General features: G+C 40.5%; 1 protein-coding gene across 2 annotated transcripts in view; it reads left to right on the forward strand.

Annotated features, from left to right (window-relative positions):
• The window catches only part of LOC117299887, a 34,069-nt gene that overhangs the window by 6,722 nt on the left and 6,825 nt on the right, over window positions 1-20,522 (forward strand). Inside the window, exons 3-14 of one of the 2 annotated variants that reach the window (XM_033783476.1) lie at window positions 1,437-1,564; window positions 2,337-2,488; window positions 3,953-4,001; window positions 9,967-10,011; window positions 11,592-11,658; window positions 11,941-12,005; window positions 13,529-13,571; window positions 13,999-14,044; window positions 14,675-14,858; window positions 14,940-15,091; window positions 17,453-17,570; window positions 20,343-20,491. In XM_033783476.1, coding sequence (XP_033639367.1) covers window positions 1,437-1,564; window positions 2,337-2,488; window positions 3,953-4,001; window positions 9,967-10,011; window positions 11,592-11,658; window positions 11,941-12,005; window positions 13,529-13,571; window positions 13,999-14,044; window positions 14,675-14,858; window positions 14,940-15,091; window positions 17,453-17,570; window positions 20,343-20,491 — 1,198 coding nt within the window. Of the gene's footprint in view, window positions 1-1,436; window positions 1,565-2,336; window positions 2,489-3,952; window positions 4,002-9,966; window positions 10,012-11,591; window positions 11,659-11,940; window positions 12,006-13,528; window positions 13,572-13,998; window positions 14,045-14,674; window positions 15,092-17,452; window positions 17,571-20,342; window positions 20,492-20,522 lie in introns of both variants that reach the window. The other variant, XM_033783475.1, reaches the window with a different exon arrangement.

The following is a 20,522-nucleotide window of genomic DNA, read 5'->3' on the forward strand; positions in this document are numbered from 1 at the left end:
TCACATTGAGTACGATTCATGTCATTGCAAAAGAAAATCGATCTTCCAAAATATCAAAACTTTAACAAAAATAGGTTGTTTGAGAAATAGTTCTGGAGTCTAGTGAGCCAAATAAGGGATTAAAAGAGTAGGAGACGAGTTCTTAAACAGTCGTTTAAAACCGGCAGGGTCGTGGCTGTTTGATGAAGGCCCGAGCCGATGGCGAGGGCCTCTGTGGCACAGCCACATCCCTGCAAGGCCTTTTAAAGGCCGTTTTAGAACGAGTCACTAGTCTTTCATTCCCATTCATAAATGCCCTGATGTTAAAGGAACACATTGCCTTGGATCGGACGAGTTGGTCTTTGAAAAGTGTTTGAGACTGTTTGTTATGAAATGCATATGATTAGAAAGATATTTTAAAAGTAGAATATAATGATCCACACAAGTATCAATTGAAATTGCGTGGTTTTCCTTTTACATCATCGACTAACACGGTCGGCCATTTATGGGAGTCAAATTTTTGACTCCCATAAATGGCCGACCGTGTTAGTTCGTAAAGTAAAAGGAAAACCAAGCAATTTCGAGGCAAATTTGTGTGAATCATTGTATTCTACTTTTAAGTCATCTTCCTAACCAATGCATTTTTATAACACGGTTACAAACGCTTTTTAAAGACCAACTCGACCGATTCAAGGCAACTTGTTCCTTTAAAAAGCGAAATAATCTCAAAATTATAGACAATATGACACTGTTTCTTTTGCGAATTTTTTTGAAGTTTGCAAATTTTCAAAAACTTTTGTAAAACTGGTTGGTGCGTGTCGGTCGGTGTGTATACGCGCGCGCGTGTACACACACATTACGCCCTGTTACTAGCTATGAATTGAGTTCCGTGTAATTTAAATTGGCGTACATTAGCTTGCGCGCCCAACATGCGAAGCCGGCCGCTCTTAAAGGATTTGGGTACTTTTTCAAAATGTCCATAGATTTACATTAAACTTACAGGGTTTGAAGATAATGATAGTGGAAAGCTTCCCTTCAAATATTACCTACTGAAGTTGTGCCGTAGTTTTTGAGAAATGAGTAAAACAATGTCATGAAAATAATTTTCGTCTCATGAGATGAAAATTATTTTAAGCATTTACAAGTGTATTTTCATGAAATTGTTTTACTCATTTCTCAAAAACTACAGCACCTCAGCACGTAATATTTTCAGGGAAGCTTTTTACTATCATTATCTTCAAACTGTGTAAGTTTAGTGTAAATCTGTGGACATTGTGTTTTTTGTCCTACAAAAAGTACATACACCCTTTAAACAGCTTCAACTGTGTCTTTATCAACTGTTTAAACACCCCCACGTGACCACTCTCCACCAATAGGATTAGTGAAACTGTCCAGGGTATTTATGAATAAGTTATGTCTGTATTTTTAAACTGCTTCATGATGTTATATCTACACAGATCAAGGTCCAAGAGGTTGCAGAAAGCTTCAATTTGAGGCGCATAAGCCCCTCAAGGGTAAATCTTTCTACCTTGATGTAAGGAAACAAGTCGCTAAACTAAAGAAGGATCTTGAAGACCTGGGAGGTGTAAGTTAAATAAGTACACATTATTTTAGGTAGTCTTGGCTTTCCTTGTATTTTCCTAGAACATTACTCAAACTGTACCATGGTTTGAAACTTGCCTGTAAAGAGTTCCCAATGCACTTTTTCTTCCGCTGCCACAAGGAAAGTTACCTTGACAGGCTTTGGTGAAATTCTGCGCTCCCACCTGGACTTATATTCCCTGATGTTTTACAGCGTGGTCGCGTTAGGTTTATAACGCGGAGCCAACCCCATTGGACTTTAAGAAGCCCTGTTTAGTTACTGTGGCTGTGTGACCTCTTTTGGCCTGTTAATTCTACATCACAGTCGCTGTAAGTGGACTGGGATGTCAGTTTACCATGTGTCCCCATTGGACTTAATTTTGTAATTCCACAGAAAAGTTGCGGTACATGTACTTTAACAAAAAAAGTCTGTCGAGAACACAGCTTAAAACACTGTTGATGCTAATTGAACAGGTATTCCTATTTTGTTTTTGAAAATTCAAGAACTGACTCGGCGGTAGTGAGGTTATACAATTCTATAAGTAGTCCTGCCAATTTTCTATACCTTCCGCCAGGGTAGTAGTTAAAAAACTGGACAGTTCTTTTCAGAACTGAGAAGTCTCCCGAACATCCCGTAAATCTAATGCGGTAGTAGAATAAGGAAAGACAGTTCTCTAAGAACCAACTCTACCTGGCAAGTCGATACACACATAGTGTTACCGTACACCAAATATATATTAAAATTGTAATACATGTACATTATATGCTGTTTCCAGGTGGTTGAGACATTTCTGAGCAAGGATGTGAGTTACGTTGTGTCAGATCGACCTGAAGTCAAGCTGGAATACACTAAGAATGCAGGTTTGATCGTACCTTCTGGAGCTAGCCCTGCAGTCTCCACACCAAGTCCATTCCAACAAGGCAAAGAGTAAGTTTGGCCATCTTCAAAGATTGCGCAAAGCACCCTCTAGCATTCTCTCTCTTCAGTAGCTTACAGTAAATTTTTGGGGAAAACGTTTGGAAAGCGTGTGTGTCTGCGTGCTCAGTGTGTGACAATAATCTCTATAAAACTATATTTTTTTAGAAAAAATCTTTAAACAAAAATGAAAAAATACACAATAAAAAAATACAAACTTTTATTTTATTTTTTATGATGAAAACAAAAAGCAATCTCTTTACGTACGTTATGGTAAGTGTTCTTTTCTCATCACAGTGGACTTGTATGTGTTAATGTACAAGCAGAGACTGGGATTCTATGACAGAAATAACAGTATGTGGTGTGGCAAGCCCACATCGGTTGACATTGCGTCTTGTCTGGCGGGGCAGGGCGCCTTGTTCGTTGGACTTTGAATAATTTTTTCGTAAATTTTGGGTGTGCATCTTGTCCGCCAAGTGTCTTATCCGCAGGAAATGATGGTAAAATGTTTTGTACAATGATTTGTGTAGTCACAAGTTACCACTTAAAGTTTGAATTCCTCAGACTATAGAGACAGTTGCAATGTTGCATGGTTTTGGGCAAGCCTTTGTATAGCAACTTCCAGATGAGCAAACCCTGGTACCATTGTGTCATTCAAATTCATTCACAATTGTGCATGGGTGTTTACCACCACTTATGTAACAACGCAAAAGCTTGCCCTAATCATGTGACATGTAGCGACTGTCTCTATAGTCTGAGTAATTAAAATTGAAGTGGTAGCTTGTGATCAAACACGTCATTCTTCCAGACAATATTATACAAATAATGAATGTTTATGAGTGCAATTGTGTGAATATGTTCATGAGTTGAAAGATGGACCGCCGAGTTGAATGGAACATTCCATCTTTCAATGAACAAAACCAACTACTGCACAAATGAACACGATCATTATTTGTTTTTATATAACATCCACATAGATCTTTGTCATTTTGATTGGAAGATACAACTATCAAAACAAACAAAGCGTAGGCCTACAATTTATAATTGTGAAATTACACTCGTTTCTTTTGGTTCAATGTGTGTCTGTTCAGCTGTTGTGAGACACACAGACGGCGAAATATTATGTGCCTTGCAGTAACACTGCTGCATAACCAAAGACACGCGCGCGCAGTGATGTTTTAACACTTTGTGCAATAGTACTTTTCAGATGGAACAAAAAATACATGCTGAGTGATGTAGCGTGCAATAGTAATTTCATTAACTAACACATGACAGACAATCCTCCAATCAAATGGCAAGGATCTGCTTGGGTGTTATATAATCAAATCTATCATGCAAATGGCTTATTGGGATACGGCTATAGCTTTTACGCACTGTGGTTGACCTACAATGTAAAATGTACTCAGTCATTTAATACATCGAAAGATCCAAGAGGTTTAAGTGATAATGATGAATTGTATCATGCTTGTATTTTAGTTCCACGCATGGAGCAACAGATTCACCAAGTGCATCAGGAGAAGGCATGGTAAGCAGATATTCATTATACCTGGTAGTTTGCATCCTTCAATGACATCTTCCTCTCCTCATCTTGTTGTCAATTTGTTGGTGATCGTGTCTCATCCCATCATACAGCATAGACATCCAGCTGGAGTGGTGGCTAGCCAACTGAGGCCATGACCTGGTGGCAGTGTTCTCCAACCTATAGAAAAGACGTGGCGCCCGCCACCCTTTCTGGGGCGCGCGCCGCGCTTTATAATCATCGCCAAGCTTTAAAATACCGAATATACCCTAAAAAAAGTCAAAGGGAAGTGGCCAGGATTCACATTAGAATGCACCACAGAGCATCTAGGATCCAAAAAATTAACGCGGATCCAACGTCGTAAAGGCTTTGTACTCACATTGTACGTACCCCACGAATAAGCCCCACCCCAGCACCAACCTTTAATTTTAAGAGTTGGAGAACACAGGATGGGGATGTCTACCAAATCTCTCTTCAAGACATCTTTGAGTTTGGGACGACTGACTGGTCGGTCTCCATTTTCGAGGACTCCATTAAGTATGGAGCGGGGGATTTGACGTGGTTCCATAGGGGTCACATGACCAGCCCAGCAGAGACGGATGAATTTTAGCATTGATGACAACGGCTGAGACTTGGTTATCCTGAACAGTTCCATTGGGAAGTTTGTCCTTCCAGGTGACTGCCAGAATGGAACGGAAACATCTTGTGTGGAATGCTTTCTTGTCACTGTATGTCGGCCAGGTTTCAGCACCATAAAGCAGAACACTAAGCACACAGGCATCATAAATGCGGACTTTGGTGCAGATGGAAAGTTGTGGGTTATTCCATACACGCTAAGAAAGGTGCCCTAAAGTAGAAGCAGCCTTTCCAAGTAGAACAGAGATTTCTGGGTCAAGAGTAGCGTTGGAGGTAATTGCTGAGCCGATGTATGCGAACCTGTTAACTCGGTCCAGTGTAGTGTCATTGACGGTGAGCTGGTGGTTGTCCAGTAGCTCAGAGGACAGGGTCACCGTCTTCATCAGGCTGATGGTTAATCCAAAGTCTGTAACTGGTGGTTGTCAAGTAGCTCAGAGAACAGGGTCACAGTCTTCTTCAGGCTGATGGTTAATCCAAAGTCTGTAACTGGTGGTTGTCAAGTAGCTCAGAGGACAGGGTCACAGTCTTCTTCAGGCTGATGGTTAATGTAAAGTCTGTAACTGGTGGTTGTCAAGTAGCTCAGAGGACAGGGTCACGGTCTTCTTCAGGCTGATGGTTAATGTAAAGTCTGTAACTGGTGGTTGACAAGTAGCTCAGAGGACAGGGTCACGGTCTTCTTCAGGCTGATGGTTAATCCAAAGTCTGTAACTAGTGGTTGTCAAGTAGCTCAGAGAACAGGGTCACCGTCTTCTTTAGGCTGATGGTTAATCCAAAGTCTGTAACTAGTGGTTGTCAAGTAGCTCAGAGGACAGGGTCACCGTCTTCTTTAGGCTGATGGTTAATCCAAAGTATGTAACTATGAGGTTGTCAAGTAGCTCAGAGGACAGGGTCACGGTTTTTTCAGGCTGATGGTTAATCCAAAGTCTGTAACTAGTGGTTGTCAAGTAGCTCAGAGAACAGGGTCACCGTCTTTTTCAGGCTGATGGTTAATCTAAAGTCTGTAACTATTGGGTTGTCAAGTAGCTCAGAGGACAGGGTCACAGTCTTCTTCAGGCTGATGGTTAATCCAAAGTCTGTAACTGGTGGTTGTCAAGTAGCTCAGAGGACAGGGTCACTGTCTACTTCAGGCTGATGGTTAATCAAAAGTATGTAACTATGGGGTTGTCAAGTAGCTCAGAGGACAGGGTCACAGTCTTCTTCAGGCTGATGGTTAATCCAAAGTCTGTAACTGGTGGTTGTCAAGTAGCTCAGAGGACAGGGTCACCGTCTTCTTCAGGCTGATGGTTAATCCAAAGTCTGTAACTAGTGGTTGTCCAGTAGCTCAGAGGACAGGGTGACAGTCTTCTTCAGGCTGATGGTCAATCCAAAGTCTGTAACTAGTGGTTGTCAAGTAGCTCAGAGGACAGGGTCACAGTCTTCTTCAGGCTGATGGTTAATCCAAAGTCTGTAACTGGTGGTTGTCAAGTAGCTCAGAGGACAGGGTCACCGTCTTCTTCAGGCTGATGGTCAATCCAAAGTCTGTAACTAGTGGTTGTCAAGTAGCTCAGAGGACAGGGTCACGGTCTTCTTCAGGCTGATGGTCAATCCAAAGTCTGTAACTAGTGGTTGTCAAGTAGCTCAGAGGACAGGGTCACCGTCTTCTTCAGGCTGATGGTTAATCCAAAGTCTGTAACTAGTGGTTATCAAGTAGCTCAGAGGACAGGGTCACGGTCTTCTTCAGGCTGATGGTTAATCCAAAGTCTGTAACTAGTGGTTGTCAAGTAGCTCAGAGGACAGGATCACGGTCTTCTTCAGGCTGATGGTTAATCCAAAGTCTGTAACTGGTGGTTGTCAAGTAGCTCAGAGGACAGGGTCACGGTCTTCTTCAGGCTGATGGTCAATCCAAAGTCTGTAACTAGTGGTTGTCAAGTAGCTCAGAGGACAGGGTCACAGTCTTCTTCAGGCTGATGGTTAATCCAAAGTCTGTAACTGGTGGTTGTCAAGTAGCTCAGAGGACAGGGTCACGGTCTTCTTCAGGCTGATGGTCAATCCAAAGTCTGTAACTAGTGGTTGTCAAGTAGCTCAGAGGACAGGGTCACGGTCTTCTTCAGGCTGATGGTCAATCCAAAGTCTGTAACTAGTGGTTGTCAAGTAGCTCAGAGGACAGGGTCACAGTCTTCTTCAGGCTGATGGTTAATCCAAAGTCTGTAACTAGTGGTTGTCAAGTAGCTCAGAGGACAGGGTCACGGTCTTCTTCAGGCTGATGGTCAATCCAAAGTCTGTAACTAGTGGTTGTCAAGTAGCTCAGAGGACAGGGTCACAGTCTTCTTCAGGCTGATGGTTAATCCAAAGTCTGTAACTAGTGGTTGTCAAGTAGCTCAGAGGACAGGGTCACGGTCTTCTTCAGGCTGATGGTTAATCCAAAGTCTGTAACTAGTGGTTGTCAAGTAGCTCAGAGGACAGGGTCACCGTCTTCTTCAGGCTGATGGTTAATCCAAAGTCTGTAACTGGTGGTTGTCAAGTAGCTCAGAGGACAGGGTCACGGTCTTCTTCAGGCTGATGGTCAATCCAAAGTCTGTAACTAGTGGTTGTCAAGTAGCTCAGAGGACAGGGTCACAGTCTTCTTCAGGCTGATGGTTAAACCAAAGTCTGTAACTGGTGGTTGTCAAGTAGCTCAGAGGACAGGGTCACGGTCTTCTTCAGGCTGATGGTCAATCCAAAGTCTGTAACTAGTGGTTGTCAAGTAGCTCAGAGGACAGGGTCACGGTCTTCTTCAGGCTGATGGTCAATCCAAAGTCTGTAACTAGTGGTTGTCAAGTAGCTCAGAGGACAGGGTCACAGTCTTCTTCAGGCTGATGGTTAATCCAAAGTCTGTAACTAGTGGTTGTCAAGTAGCTCAGAGGACAGGGTCACAGTCTTCTTCAGGCTGATGGTTAATCCAAAGTCTGTAACTGGTGGTTGTCAAGTAGCTCAGAGGACAGGGTCACGGTCTTTTTCAGGCTGATGGTTAATCCAAAGTCTGTAACTGGTGGTTGTCAAGTAGCTCAGAGGACAGGGTCACTGTCTACTTCAGGCTGATGGTTAATCAAAAGTATGTAACTATGGGGTTGTCAAGTAGCTCAGAGGACAGGGTCACAGTCTTCTTCAGGCTGGTGGTTAATCCAAAGTCTGTAACTGGTGGTTGTCAAGTAGCTCAGAGGACAGGGTCACCGTCTTCTTCAGGCTGATGGTTAATCCAAAGTCTGTAACTAGTGGTTGTCCAGTAGCTCAGAGGACAGGGTGACAGTCTTCTTCAGGCTGATGGTCAATCCAAAGTCTGTAACTAGTGGTTGTCAAGTAGCTCAGAGGACAGGGTCACAGTCTTCTTCAGGCTGATGGTTAATCCAAAGTCTGTAACTGGTGGTTGTCAAGTAGCTCAGAGGACAGGGTCACCGTCTTCTTCAGGCTGATGGTCAATCCAAAGTCTGTAACTAGTGGTTGTCAAGTAGCTCAGAGGACAGGGTCACGGTCTTCTTCAGGCTGATGGTCAATCCAAAGTCTGTAACTAGTGGTTGTCAAGTAGCTCAGAGGACAGGGTCACCGTCTTCTTCAGGCTGATGGTTAATCCAAAGTCTGTAACTAGTGGTTATCAAGTAGCTCAGAGGACAGGGTCACGGTCTTCTTCAGGCTGATGGTTAATCCAAAGTCTGTAACTAGTGGTTGTCAAGTAGCTCAGAGGACAGGATCACGGTCTTCTTCAGGCTGATGGTTAATCCAAAGTCTGTAACTGGTGGTTGTCAAGTAGCTCAGAGGACAGGGTCACGGTCTTCTTCAGGCTGATGGTCAATCCAAAGTCTGTAACTAGTGGTTGTCAAGTAGCTCAGAGGACAGGGTCACAGTCTTCTTCAGGCTGATGGTTAATCCAAAGTCTGTAACTGGTGGTTGTCAAGTAGCTCAGAGGACAGGGTCACGGTCTTCTTCAGGCTGATGGTCAATCCAAAGTCTGTAACTAGTGGTTGTCAAGTAGCTCAGAGGACAGGGTCACGGTCTTCTTCAGGCTGATGGTCAATCCAAAGTCTGTAACTAGTGGTTGTCAAGTAGCTCAGAGGACAGGGTCACAGTCTTCTTCAGGCTGATGGTTAATCCAAAGTCTGTAACTAGTGGTTGTCAAGTAGCTCAGAGGACAGGGTCACGGTCTTCTTCAGGCTGATGGTCAATCCAAAGTCTGTAACTAGTGGTTGTCAAGTAGCTCAGAGGACAGGGTCACAGTCTTCTTCAGGCTGATGGTTAATCCAAAGTCTGTAACTAGTGGTTGTCAAGTAGCTCAGAGGACAGGGTCACGGTCTTCTTCAGGCTGATGGTTAATCCAAAGTCTGTAACTAGTGGTTGTCAAGTAGCTCAGAGGACAGGGTCACCGTCTTCTTCAGGCTGATGGTTAATCCAAAGTCTGTAACTGGTGGTTGTCAAGTAGCTCAGAGGACAGGGTCACGGTCTTCTTCAGGCTGATGGTCAATCCAAAGTCTGTAACTAGTGGTTGTCAAGTAGCTCAGAGGACAGGGTCACAGTCTTCTTCAGGCTGATGGTTAATCCAAAGTCTGTAACTGGTGGTTGTCAAGTAGCTCAGAGGACAGGGTCACGGTCTTCTTCAGGCTGATGGTCAATCCAAAGTCTGTAACTAGTGGTTGTCAAGTAGCTCAGAGGACAGGGTCACGGTCTTCTTCAGGCTGATGGTCAATCCAAAGTCTGTAACTAGTGGTTGTCAAGTAGCTCAGAGGACAGGGTCACAGTCTTCTTCAGGCTGATGGTTAATCCAAAGTCTGTAACTAGTGGTTGTCAAGTAGCTCAGAGGACAGGGTCACAGTCTTCTTCAGGCTGATGGTTAATCCAAAGTCTGTAACTGGTGGTTGTCAAGTAGCTCAGAGGACAGGGTCACGGTCTTTTTCAGGCTGATGGTTAATCCAAAGTCTGTACAGGACCTTGAGAACCCATCAAGCAGCTCCTGAAGTTGTCCGGTACTGTTTGCACATAGTGCTGCATCATCAGCATAAAGTACATGTAGTTCTCTAGTGACGAAATGTTGCACACCGGTTTTTGCTTTGAAGCGAGACACACTGAAGAAATTACCGTCATCCCTTGTATGAAGTGATACTCCAGTAGAGGCAGGTAGATTGTTGGAGGCCCTCTAAAACATGAAAGAAAAGTATACACCAAACAGCGTCGGAGCCAATACGCACTGTGCATTGTTTATTCATAACAAGATTGTGTCATCACCATTATTAGTATTTAGTAAATAAAAAGGAATTGTAATGAAAAGATAACAAATTTGATCAAAAAACAAATTGCATTATTGATCAAGTCTGTTTCTTTTTTTTTTCAGGTCACTCGAGGAAAAGCTATTGTCCAGAAAGCCACTATATCTCAGGTAGGTCTATAGTACCATTTTAATTACAAACAAGTTGAAGCGAGTAATTTTGACAATTTGGCATGGCAGCTTCAGCTATTGCCTAGGACCAATTTCATAGAGCTGTTAAGCAGAAAAAAACTGCTGGGTGAATTTCTTTGCCAAGCTAAAAATGAGTGGGGCACCGGTTGCAATAATGTTACACTAGTAAAGCATAGAATGCCTAGTGATGTGAAATAGCAAGCACATAAACCAAAAATTCCCGCTAACCCGTGAAATTAGCTTGACCTAAGCGCAGAGATTCCGGCTTCCATAAATGCGACATTGGCCTCTGTTCTTGTTGTCTGGTGCTGGTTTCAAAATGTAGTGAGTCTGTATGCTGGAATCAGAACCAAGATTCTCAGGTTAAAAGACTTTCTAAAAGAGGAGAACGTGTGAAATTGTGGGTGAAAAATCATCAACCAACGACTAGTGATCTACTGAAGTCAAAATGGCAAACAATCTGTAAGACTATATGAATTTAGCCAAAGTGAAGAGGGGAAAATTAGATAAATAAATCTAATTGAAGATTGATATTTGTTCTCAACACTCAATGAATTCATTTTAAACTGCTCCTGCATTTTGCTGTTGAGTTACTTATGCCTGGATGATACGTTTCAACAAATGTCTTTCTTTGAATCTTCTCCTACTGGTTTCAGCTCGGAATGGGTTAAAGCCATCGGACACTTTCGGTAAACAGTATTGTCCAATGCCTACACTTCGTGTATCACAACTTATATATAAAATAACAAACCTGTGAAAATTTAGGCTCAATCGGTCATCAGCGTCGGGAGAAAATAACGGGAAAACCCACCCTTGTTTCCGCACATTTCGCCGTGTGATGACATGTGTTTACGCATTTCATGGAATAATATTTCAAGAGAAGTCTTCCACCATTACTTTCTGTAAAACCTGTAAGTTATTTGTAAATCTGTGAACTTTTATTTTGTTTCTGTTCCGAAAGTGTATAATTGCTTTAAACAGCAGCTACAGAATGCTCAGAAATATAAAGTTGTTAAGTTTTTGTAATAGAGCAGTCCATAAAAAAAATATATAACGAGTCTCTTACCTCACTTTAAAACATGGTAAAATTGTTTTTTCTCCGAAAAACACTCCCAAGCCAAAATTCTGAAAAAATTTAGGTAAAACAAACCTGCACGACAAAGGAATTGTGACGTTATCTGCGCTATTTTTTGTGGGAAATAGCGCCCTCCATTGTCCAAAACTGGAGAACTGTGCACAAAACTATTGGGAAAAATCGCCAATGACGTCAAGGGGTCATTGCATATCATTATCATAGATAAGCAGTTTTTGACTCTCGGCTGAAAATGCGGTGCGGAAAGGTGCATTTTTGACTTGAATTATGAACCAGAACTGGATCCAAAATTCATGAAACCACCCAAGCTGAGTGTCCAAGAGCTAGTAGTAATATTATAATTTAAATGTATTGTTCAATGGAGTGTTGTATGCTAATGTTTTTCACATTGTGGTATTTCAATAAACATGTTTATGATTAGACCTTACAAGCAGATTAAAAGCTTAAATAGTATTTTTTCTTTCAGACATACGGAACAAGTAATGTGTTGGCCAATGCACACAACTGGAACGTCAACATCCGATATATTGACTGTATCCTTAAAGTTGCAGTTCACTGCAATATTACACAACTTACTGTGGAAATATTAATTTGTTCAAATAATTGACTGGTAGGTATTAACAATTCTGAATGCCCTTTTGAAGGCAGTACAAATATTGATCAACGCTAGCTCAGATTTGTAAAGCACATTCTGTAATAGTCAAACCCTAAATGTTATTATATATTTCAACGGTAGACTAAGCAGTTGTTGAAATTGAATTGTTATCCTGCTATTATTAAGAATGTTAGAAGAATCCTTAACATTGTTGCTTTAGCTGTCATTAAGTACATCAATAAGGAGAAGAAAAAGATCAAAGAAGCTGAAGTTCTATCGCCAAAGGTATTAAGGATAAACCAATTGACACCACTAATTGGAATGTTGGGATGATTTTCCATTCCCAAAATCAAAGGCTGGCAGCAAGCAGCCAATTCAGGAAAATTAGAATCCATGAAGTACAAGGCGGTGAAATTTCTGTCTTCCCTTCTTTCTGTTTTAAAAAAATTGTTCTTGAAAATACTGTGCTGTCACTATAGTCTATCCATTATTCACTGTGACATTTAAGGAATATAAGTTTGGCCCACATTCAAACCTGCTATTCTGTGCTTGATATGAAATTCAGGCGCTTTTTCACATGGGGCGTATTTTCTCAGCGGCTGATATATTCTGGCCCAGACACCAAAACAACAGTGTTGTAATGGGAGTTCCTTTTGTGTAGGGCCACTGATTTTCCGCAATCGCGGAAAACGGACGGAATTCGCGGAATCCGCCCTTCTTTTTTTTCTCTTGACGCCAAAACTATTGAAATTGCATTCTTTATTAAGATTCTTTTTGTTAAACTAAAAAAGCATCAGAAATCAGACCATTAAAAAGTACGAGATCGTAACCGTGGATCATTCTGTTCTACTTCACACCATCATCCATGTTTACACACACCATGTACACACGTTGTTAACATGGTTCAGCGAAGGGCATTAATCGCGGCACGTTTTGAACATTTTTTGTTCACCCAAATTGCATTTTCTCCCTCTCTTTTACCAACAATAATACACAAACTAGCTTACCTAAGATCTATAAGAACACATACAATGTTTTTTCTTCTTGGAAAGGTCTAAAATAAAACCGTAAACTGTCAACATTCTGTCGCCAAAGCGAAAACAAAATGGCTGACATTTTGTTTGTGGATGGAGAACGGTCACGTCCATAGACTTGTTCCCAAGTCTTTGATCATGCTGAAACAGCGCCCTCTTGTGGATACAATCCTGTTTATTAGCCTATGATGTGGCTGATTCAGAGATTCAACTGCAGTTTTAGACTTGGAGTCTATCACATCATGTGCATTGATACTGCAGTTACAGTGCAACCTTTTTACCCCGACTACATGTTTTTGTTTCATCGAACAGCAGTATACAAAATAATCCACAATTAAAAAAAAAAAATATTAAAGTATTTTTTTGAAATTTGTCAGTTCAAATGAACATTTTACGAATTCAGCAGTGTAACTTATCTCAAATTGATTTTTATAAGTGTGTCCCTGGGTATTAAATAACTTTTTATCTAATTAAAAAAACATGAAACGAAATTTGTTGTGCCTGAAACGGAATTCATGTTTTTGCCAAACGGAATTTGCACTTTTCTGAAACGGAAAATCAGTGGCCCTATTTGTGCTCTTAAGTTAAGTTATTAGCGAGCAAAATACTTGCCATTAAAAATAGATGGATTCCAACATCCACAGCCATCAAGATTGTGCAATATCGCACCCACCCCTCCACCCCCCGGTTAAGCCAGTTGAATTATAAGAGATATTTAACTCACTTATTGACTTAAATAATTATTGTTTATAAATTTGATGTACCTATCCACAGACTGGCTCCCAACACAATCGGGTAAAGCCTGGTACTACAAAAGGTATGTTGGCATCAGTATTAGATTATAACAATGTCAATTCGGTTTTTACTTCAAATAGCACTTTTGACAAAATTGAGCCCAAGTGAGGAAAGCAATTTGTGCAGAGAAAGCACCCGATGGCATTTGCCATTGTCTAGTTTAGTTCTGAATCTCTAATGACTGTCTTTGCTGTGTCTTTGCCCTGCTCCACCCCTACTCACAATCTCTCAGCTTGCAAATGAATTTCACGCTGAACCCAAATTAATCTTTGTTTAACAAAATAACTATAGTTTCTGAAATACTCTTGGTCAATTGAGTTAGGGGAGTTTGTTTTCTTGAGCGAAGGAAGATTTTAAAGAAATTTAAGTATGAAAAATGTAGCATTTCTGTTTACATTGGCAATTGTTTTGTATTTACAACTCTTGTTTAAAATGTGTTTTGTCTGCAGAAAGAAAATTAAGCAAGCCTGCGCTGAAAGCTGAAGATGCATCTCGGTGAGTGTTTCTTTGAATTCTTATTACTGTTGCTGCAAACTTGAACTGGAGTTTAATTTCAATCTCAACCCTCGCAGGTATCAATTAAATTTATACCCCTGGGTGAAAAGAAGCAATTGTTGCATCTTGCTCAAGAAGAAAAGTGTCATGACCGGGACAACCCACACTCTGATGACTTTATTTCAGTGCTCTTATCCACTTGGCCATGACACTTTAAAGGTAAAGTACACGTTTGGTAATTATCAAAGACCAGTGTCATCACTTCGTGTATCCCATCGTAAGCATAAAATAACAAGCATGTGACAATTTGGGCTCAATCGGTCATCGAAGTTGCGAGAAAATGATGTAAGAAAAAATTCCCTTGTTGGACGAATTTGTGTGCTTTCAGATAGGAGTAAAAAACTTCTAGCTCAAAGTCTTTTATTATTTTAGTGAGAAATTACCTCTTTCTCAAAAACTACGTTACTTCAGCGGAAGTTGTTTCCCACAATGTTTTATACTACCAACAGCTCTCCAATGCTCGTTAACAAGTCAGTTTTTAAGTTAATATTTGTTTTGAGTAATTACCAAACGTGTACCTTCCCTTGGGATAATGAATGTAATGAATATGTGAATGTGATTTGTTTGCAGCCATTATAGACCATCCACCCAGGAGATGTCTTCCTGGCCAAGGCTTAGTATGGATGGACCATCAGGTAGCTGCCCATTTGATGTGACAGTATCTAGAGACAAACACATGAACAGCCCTGAGACACACCAACCCAAAGGCAAGCAACAGCGCTTTGATTTATCTAGAAATATGAGGAGTCCTGAGGCACACCCATCACGCCTTAGCAAGCAACGCCTTATTGAGAAGGAAGTCACAGTAACTACACCTATTCAAAGGAGTCCTGAGGCACACCCATCACGCCTTAGCAAGCAACGCCTTATTGAGAAGGAAGTCACAGTAACTACACCTATTCAAAGGAGTCCTGAGGCACACCCATCACGCCTTAGCAAGCAACGCTTTATTGAGAAGGAAGTCACAGTAACTACACCTATTCAAAGGTCAGTAAGACATTAACATATATTCACTGTTTAGATGATCTTCCCATCAAGGAAACTTGGCAAAATCTAACCAACGATTTCTCTCATACAAACATTGGTTTAACATCTATCTAAACTATTGTGATGCTTAAATCGCGTGGGGGCCGCCATGTTCTCACACACATATAGTGGTGCCCACACCCTGCTGAATTGATGCGTCCTGGGGTCAATTTCGGGGTAACCGTGGGTTGTGGGTTTGTGTTGTTTGTGACATTTTAGTCAAGACGCGAGCGTGTAGTAACTTCAGGGTTGGGGCTATCCTTGAGCTGTCGGGGGTTCTGCGTTATACTATCCCTGTCAGGCGCCCTTTGTGATGTCGCAGTCATAGCGCGACCATCCAGTAACTTCGCATGTACAGTGGAAACAAAGAACAATGCACGGGATCATCAGGGGGAATTAACAGAGGCACGATGGAGGTGGGGGTTATTAGAGCATGTGGGACATGGACAAGGAAGGGGCACACAGTGGTACGTCTGTGGGAAGGGGGATGGGGAACGGCAAAATATGATAAGAACATATCGTAGCGTCATACGTTATCGACCCTCATATGTTTTCGGTCCCCAACTTTGATTCCCATTTACCGCAAGATTGTGCAAGCTGCACCGGTGACAGAAGCTATGCAGTTTACTCACGGTCTGTATTTTCATCAGGCTTAATCATGCTGTCGTTGGTTATGCTCAAACATTTATAAAATGATTGTTTTTTGGTACTAATCACTAGTGCATTATTATGCCAACATTCAAATGAGTCAAAGAAACATCAGCCAACCTCGAAAGTTCAAAACAAAATTGCTATCTGCTAGATTGAGTTGCATTCTGCTTTAGTCACTAGATGGATCACGTGAGGTGGTTACTATTTGGGATTCTATGGTGTGCAAATGTGGGGAAAATATTAAAATATTTGAAGTGAAAATGACCCAAAAATTATTTTTGGATTTACTGCATACTGTAATAAATTTTGATAAAGCGTACAAATATTAAGTCTACATTAAAGAGAAAATATCATAGATTGGTTTCTTATCTCCTGAAATCACATTACTGGTCTGAAATGGGGGGAAACGGATTGTTATGAAGTGTGTGTGGTTCAATGGGGGGGGGTGTTTTACTTTCATGCCTTATGATATCTCTGGATTCTAATATAGTAGCCATAATGCCTTGGGACAAAAATGTAACTAAATTTGTTAAGTAGTAATTGAATAATATTTTTGATTTATTTTGCACGCCATACTAGCTTCTGAATATTCAATAAAATACCAACCAATGAAAGGTGTGAAAACATATGACGTTGCTCCAATGTCGTGCATGCATAAGCACTGTTAATGGCGGACTGTCTCTCGCAACGTAAAACCAAAACTTTAAAAATTTCAACACACCATGAAGTGTAAGTGTTATTGTTAAAAAATTTAGTGTTTGATTGTGAACAGTTTTCCTGTTATCCTGAAAACACATGCCACCAGGATATTAAAGGGGGAAATAATACGGCAAGGAGAAAATAAAGAGGGACTAATGATGACATGAACAGGAAAGTAGTAAAACTGAACAGGAATAATACACGGAAAGGAGAAAGATCTACTAGCGGAACCTGCGCGGACTGGGAAAACATGATTTATGGGCCGGCAAACAGTGCATGCAAAGAACCTGATCACGGGGGCGAGAGTTAGATGTGGGACCGGGAGAGGAGGAAGGGGCACACAGTGGTACGAGAAAGACATCATTTATTAACTAACTGTATCAAGATTTTTACACTTGCAAATGAGTTTTTACATTTTACGTCCTGAGAACCTGCATTGGTTTGATAGTCACTCAATACAGGTGCTAGCTGACACTAGTCATACCAGTCACTGAATCAGTCAGAACAATTAAGGAAAAATCCTAATTGCTTGATTAGATTGCTGGATTGTTAATCCTAGTTTGGCAAGGACAACTAAGCCTAGGTGACTAGTGAAAATAATCCAGCAATTAGGATTTTTCCTGTAATTGTTCTGACTGATTCAGTGACTGGTATGACTAGTGTCAGTTGGCACCTCTATTATTTGCTGCAGGCGCAATAAAGTAAAATTCAAGCTGAAAGGATTGAAAGATTGTGTCACTGATGTCTGAGGTTTAACAAGCAGGAAGTCGAAACAGCGCGATTAACCGTGAAGTTGAACAACGGTAGTCACGACTCACTAGTTGGGACTTTGACACTAGTCACACTAGTCGCCCAGGCTTAGTGATAACCCTCCAATTATGACAAACTCATGTAGCAGTTAATACTGATGGCAAACAATTGATACTACGGCTGTTGATGACAAATTCTTTGATTTTGTCTTAATTGATTTAGATCTACTGCACGGAAAGCAACGTCTTATACACCAATCAGACATAAGGATACAGGAGTTAGAGACAGTAGAAGAGGTTATTGTGAATGCTGTCTCACTAAGTATGCAGATCTAGAAAAGGTTGGTTGGCAACTATTACATAAGTTCAAACTATTGTAGGATAACCCACTTCCCTGACATGTTTGCATTGAAATACATGCACAAGCATTCTCCTTTAAAGGCACTGGACACTAATGGTAATTACTTAAAATAACTGTTAGCACAAAAACTTGCTGGGTAAAGAGCAACAGAGCGCTTTTGATATTATAAACGGCTTTTGTGAAAAACGGCTCCCTCTGAAGTAACACAGAAAGAGGTAATTCCCCACTCGAATATTAAAAGGTTTATTGGGTATCTGAAAGCACACACAGTTGTGCAACAAGGCTGTTTTTTTTTTCATTATTCTCTTGCAACTTCGATGACTAATTGAGTCAAAGAATTATTGAATTTATGCATATGATGGGATACACCAAGTGAGAATACAGGTCTCGGACAACTACCAAAGGTGTCGATGCCTTTAACAGTGGTCCACTGGCCACATGCTAGTTATAACACATAATCAGTTAGAATTCTCTTCAAGTGGTCCAGCTGGCTAGTGCAGTGTTGACAATCATTTCTATTTAATATGAAATATGGACCAGTGAAAAACTTGTGGATGAGTGAAATGACAGGGTAACTGGTCCTGCCTGGCTAGTCACTGACAACCCTGGACAAACTTCTGATCATTATGAAGTTCCTACTCTTTTGTTTCTTGTTTAGTGTCAGTAGGATTTGAAACTTTGCGTGGTGGAAAGGTTTAAAGTACCACCACTAATGAGTTTGGGTGGTTCGGAAAAAGAACCGTTGGTTTCAACTCGACATTTCGATCAGTATGCTCTGATCGTCTTTCTCCAGAAGATGATCAGAGCATACTGATCGAAACGTCGAGTTGAAACCAACGGTTCTTTTCAGAACCACCCAAACTCATTTAATAGTCATTACAATGTGTTAGCGCAAACCTTTCTGTATGTTTAGTGTCAGTTGTGTTTAAAATAAAAATCATTCATGTTTAGTTTAAGTTAAATTAAATTAATTTCACCGATGACGGAACCGGGGGGCCAGTGTTCCCCCCACTTTTGAAAAGTGTAGATTTTGCCCCCCCCCCCACTTTTTATTGAGCTTTGAAAAAAACAAAAAAAACACAAGGGTTTGTGTGTAAGGCTTGCAAACATTTGATAAAACCCTGATGTCCTCTTTATAAAGGCACCTAAAATATTTCTACTGTACTTCATAGTTAGGCGTTGGCAGTTCATATTATTAGTAAGAATTGTCATAAAATGATGAAATGTTATTTGTTTTTCCGGGACCATAACCCCCACCCCCATTCTCTGTTTACGCGCGCACAGACATGTACCTACGCTGACGACTACATGTATGTAACATTATATAAATGTGTTAAAACACCCAATGTGTGTTATGCACTTCATTTAGTGGTCAGCGGTGGTGACACTATAATTGAAGGTCGAGTGTTCGGGAGTCCACGCTCGTTTCATTCGAAGAAACAAAACTATCCCCCAAAATTAAAAACATTGTTTTGTTTTTTTAATGTTTAAGTTTGATTCTTATCTTTAAATCAACAGTGTTACCTTTTCTTTTTCTAAATTGTAAATTGTTAGCCCAACATAACCTGTGTGCATGCATGATGATGTTTGAAAAACACATACTCTGACTGACATAGGAACAAAAATTGCCCCCCCCCCCACTTTCAAAAGTGTTCTGCCGCCGTTGATGAAATTGCACTAGTTGAACAATGACTTGCAGACAGAGTCCTACCCGGTACTCATAACCTTCTGTGCATTAAAGTTCTCCTCACCTAAATACATCGCTTCTCTCATCATTGTCCATAAGCCATCTCGCTCTGGTCTCCTTTCTTCAAGTCATCTATCTCTAGCAGTCCCAAAATTTAAAAGATCATGGTGAGCATTTGCCACTGCCGCCCCTTGCTTGTGGAACAAACTTCCCATCTCAGTGATGACATGTGTGACTGTTGATAATTTCAAGACCATATTGAAAACACACCTCATGACACGCCATTCTTAATAACTTTCCTTCTTGTTAGCGCCTTGAGCACCCTTTGAGTGGATATGATTATTTCATTTCATTTTATTAGTATCACATTTCGTTGCCCACAGGCCTATTTGGACGTGATTTACAATAATTAAAATAAATAGTAAGTAGGATTTAAACATGATGTTAAAAACACACATGTTTAGGACTGGGGGAATGCAATCAATAAAACAGGACAAATAGGACGTGAAGATTTACAATAAAAAAATAGCACTACATGTATATATAGAACAAAAACTTAATCAAATAGCAGGTAGGATTCAAACACGTCAACAAAAACACACATGAACAGGACTGGATGAGGAATACAATCAATAAAACTAGCCAAATACAACCATTGTAAAAACATGGAATAGATAATGCAACCAGAGAAAGAGTTCAAACAATCCACAGTTCATTAGGTGTTAAGCAAATTAATAAAATAAGGAATTAGACTAATTGAAAACGATTGGTTCTGACACAGAGCTGTGCGTTATTATTATTATTGCTTTCTTCAGAGGACGATCAGAGCATACTGATCGAAACGTCGAGTTGAAACCAGAACCACCCAAACTCATTAGAGATAGTCGTACATGGCGTTACCGCAAACCTTTCTTTATCATATTTCCACCATGCAAAGTTTCAAATCCTAATTATTATTAATGTTGTTATTTTTTATTATTATGATATGTTTGATTGTTATTGTTATTATTTTTTATTATTATGATATATTTGATTTGATTTGATTTGATTTGATTTGATTTGAAGCATCTGGTGAGTGAGCAGCATAGAAACTTTGTTCGTGAGAGTAATCACTACGCTAATCTAGACGTGATGATTGATGAAGGACCTAACATGGGTCAGTTCCTGGATGATGTCATGCAGAATCATGAATGGCAGAGACTAGAAGGAATACGGTAAGAGGCTCCTTCAATCATAACTTCATCT

Source organism: Asterias rubens, chromosome 15 (assembly GCF_902459465.1).
Source record: "Asterias rubens chromosome 15, eAstRub1.3, whole genome shotgun sequence".
NCBI classification, from domain to species: Eukaryota; Metazoa; Echinodermata; class Asteroidea; order Forcipulatida; family Asteriidae; genus Asterias; species Asterias rubens.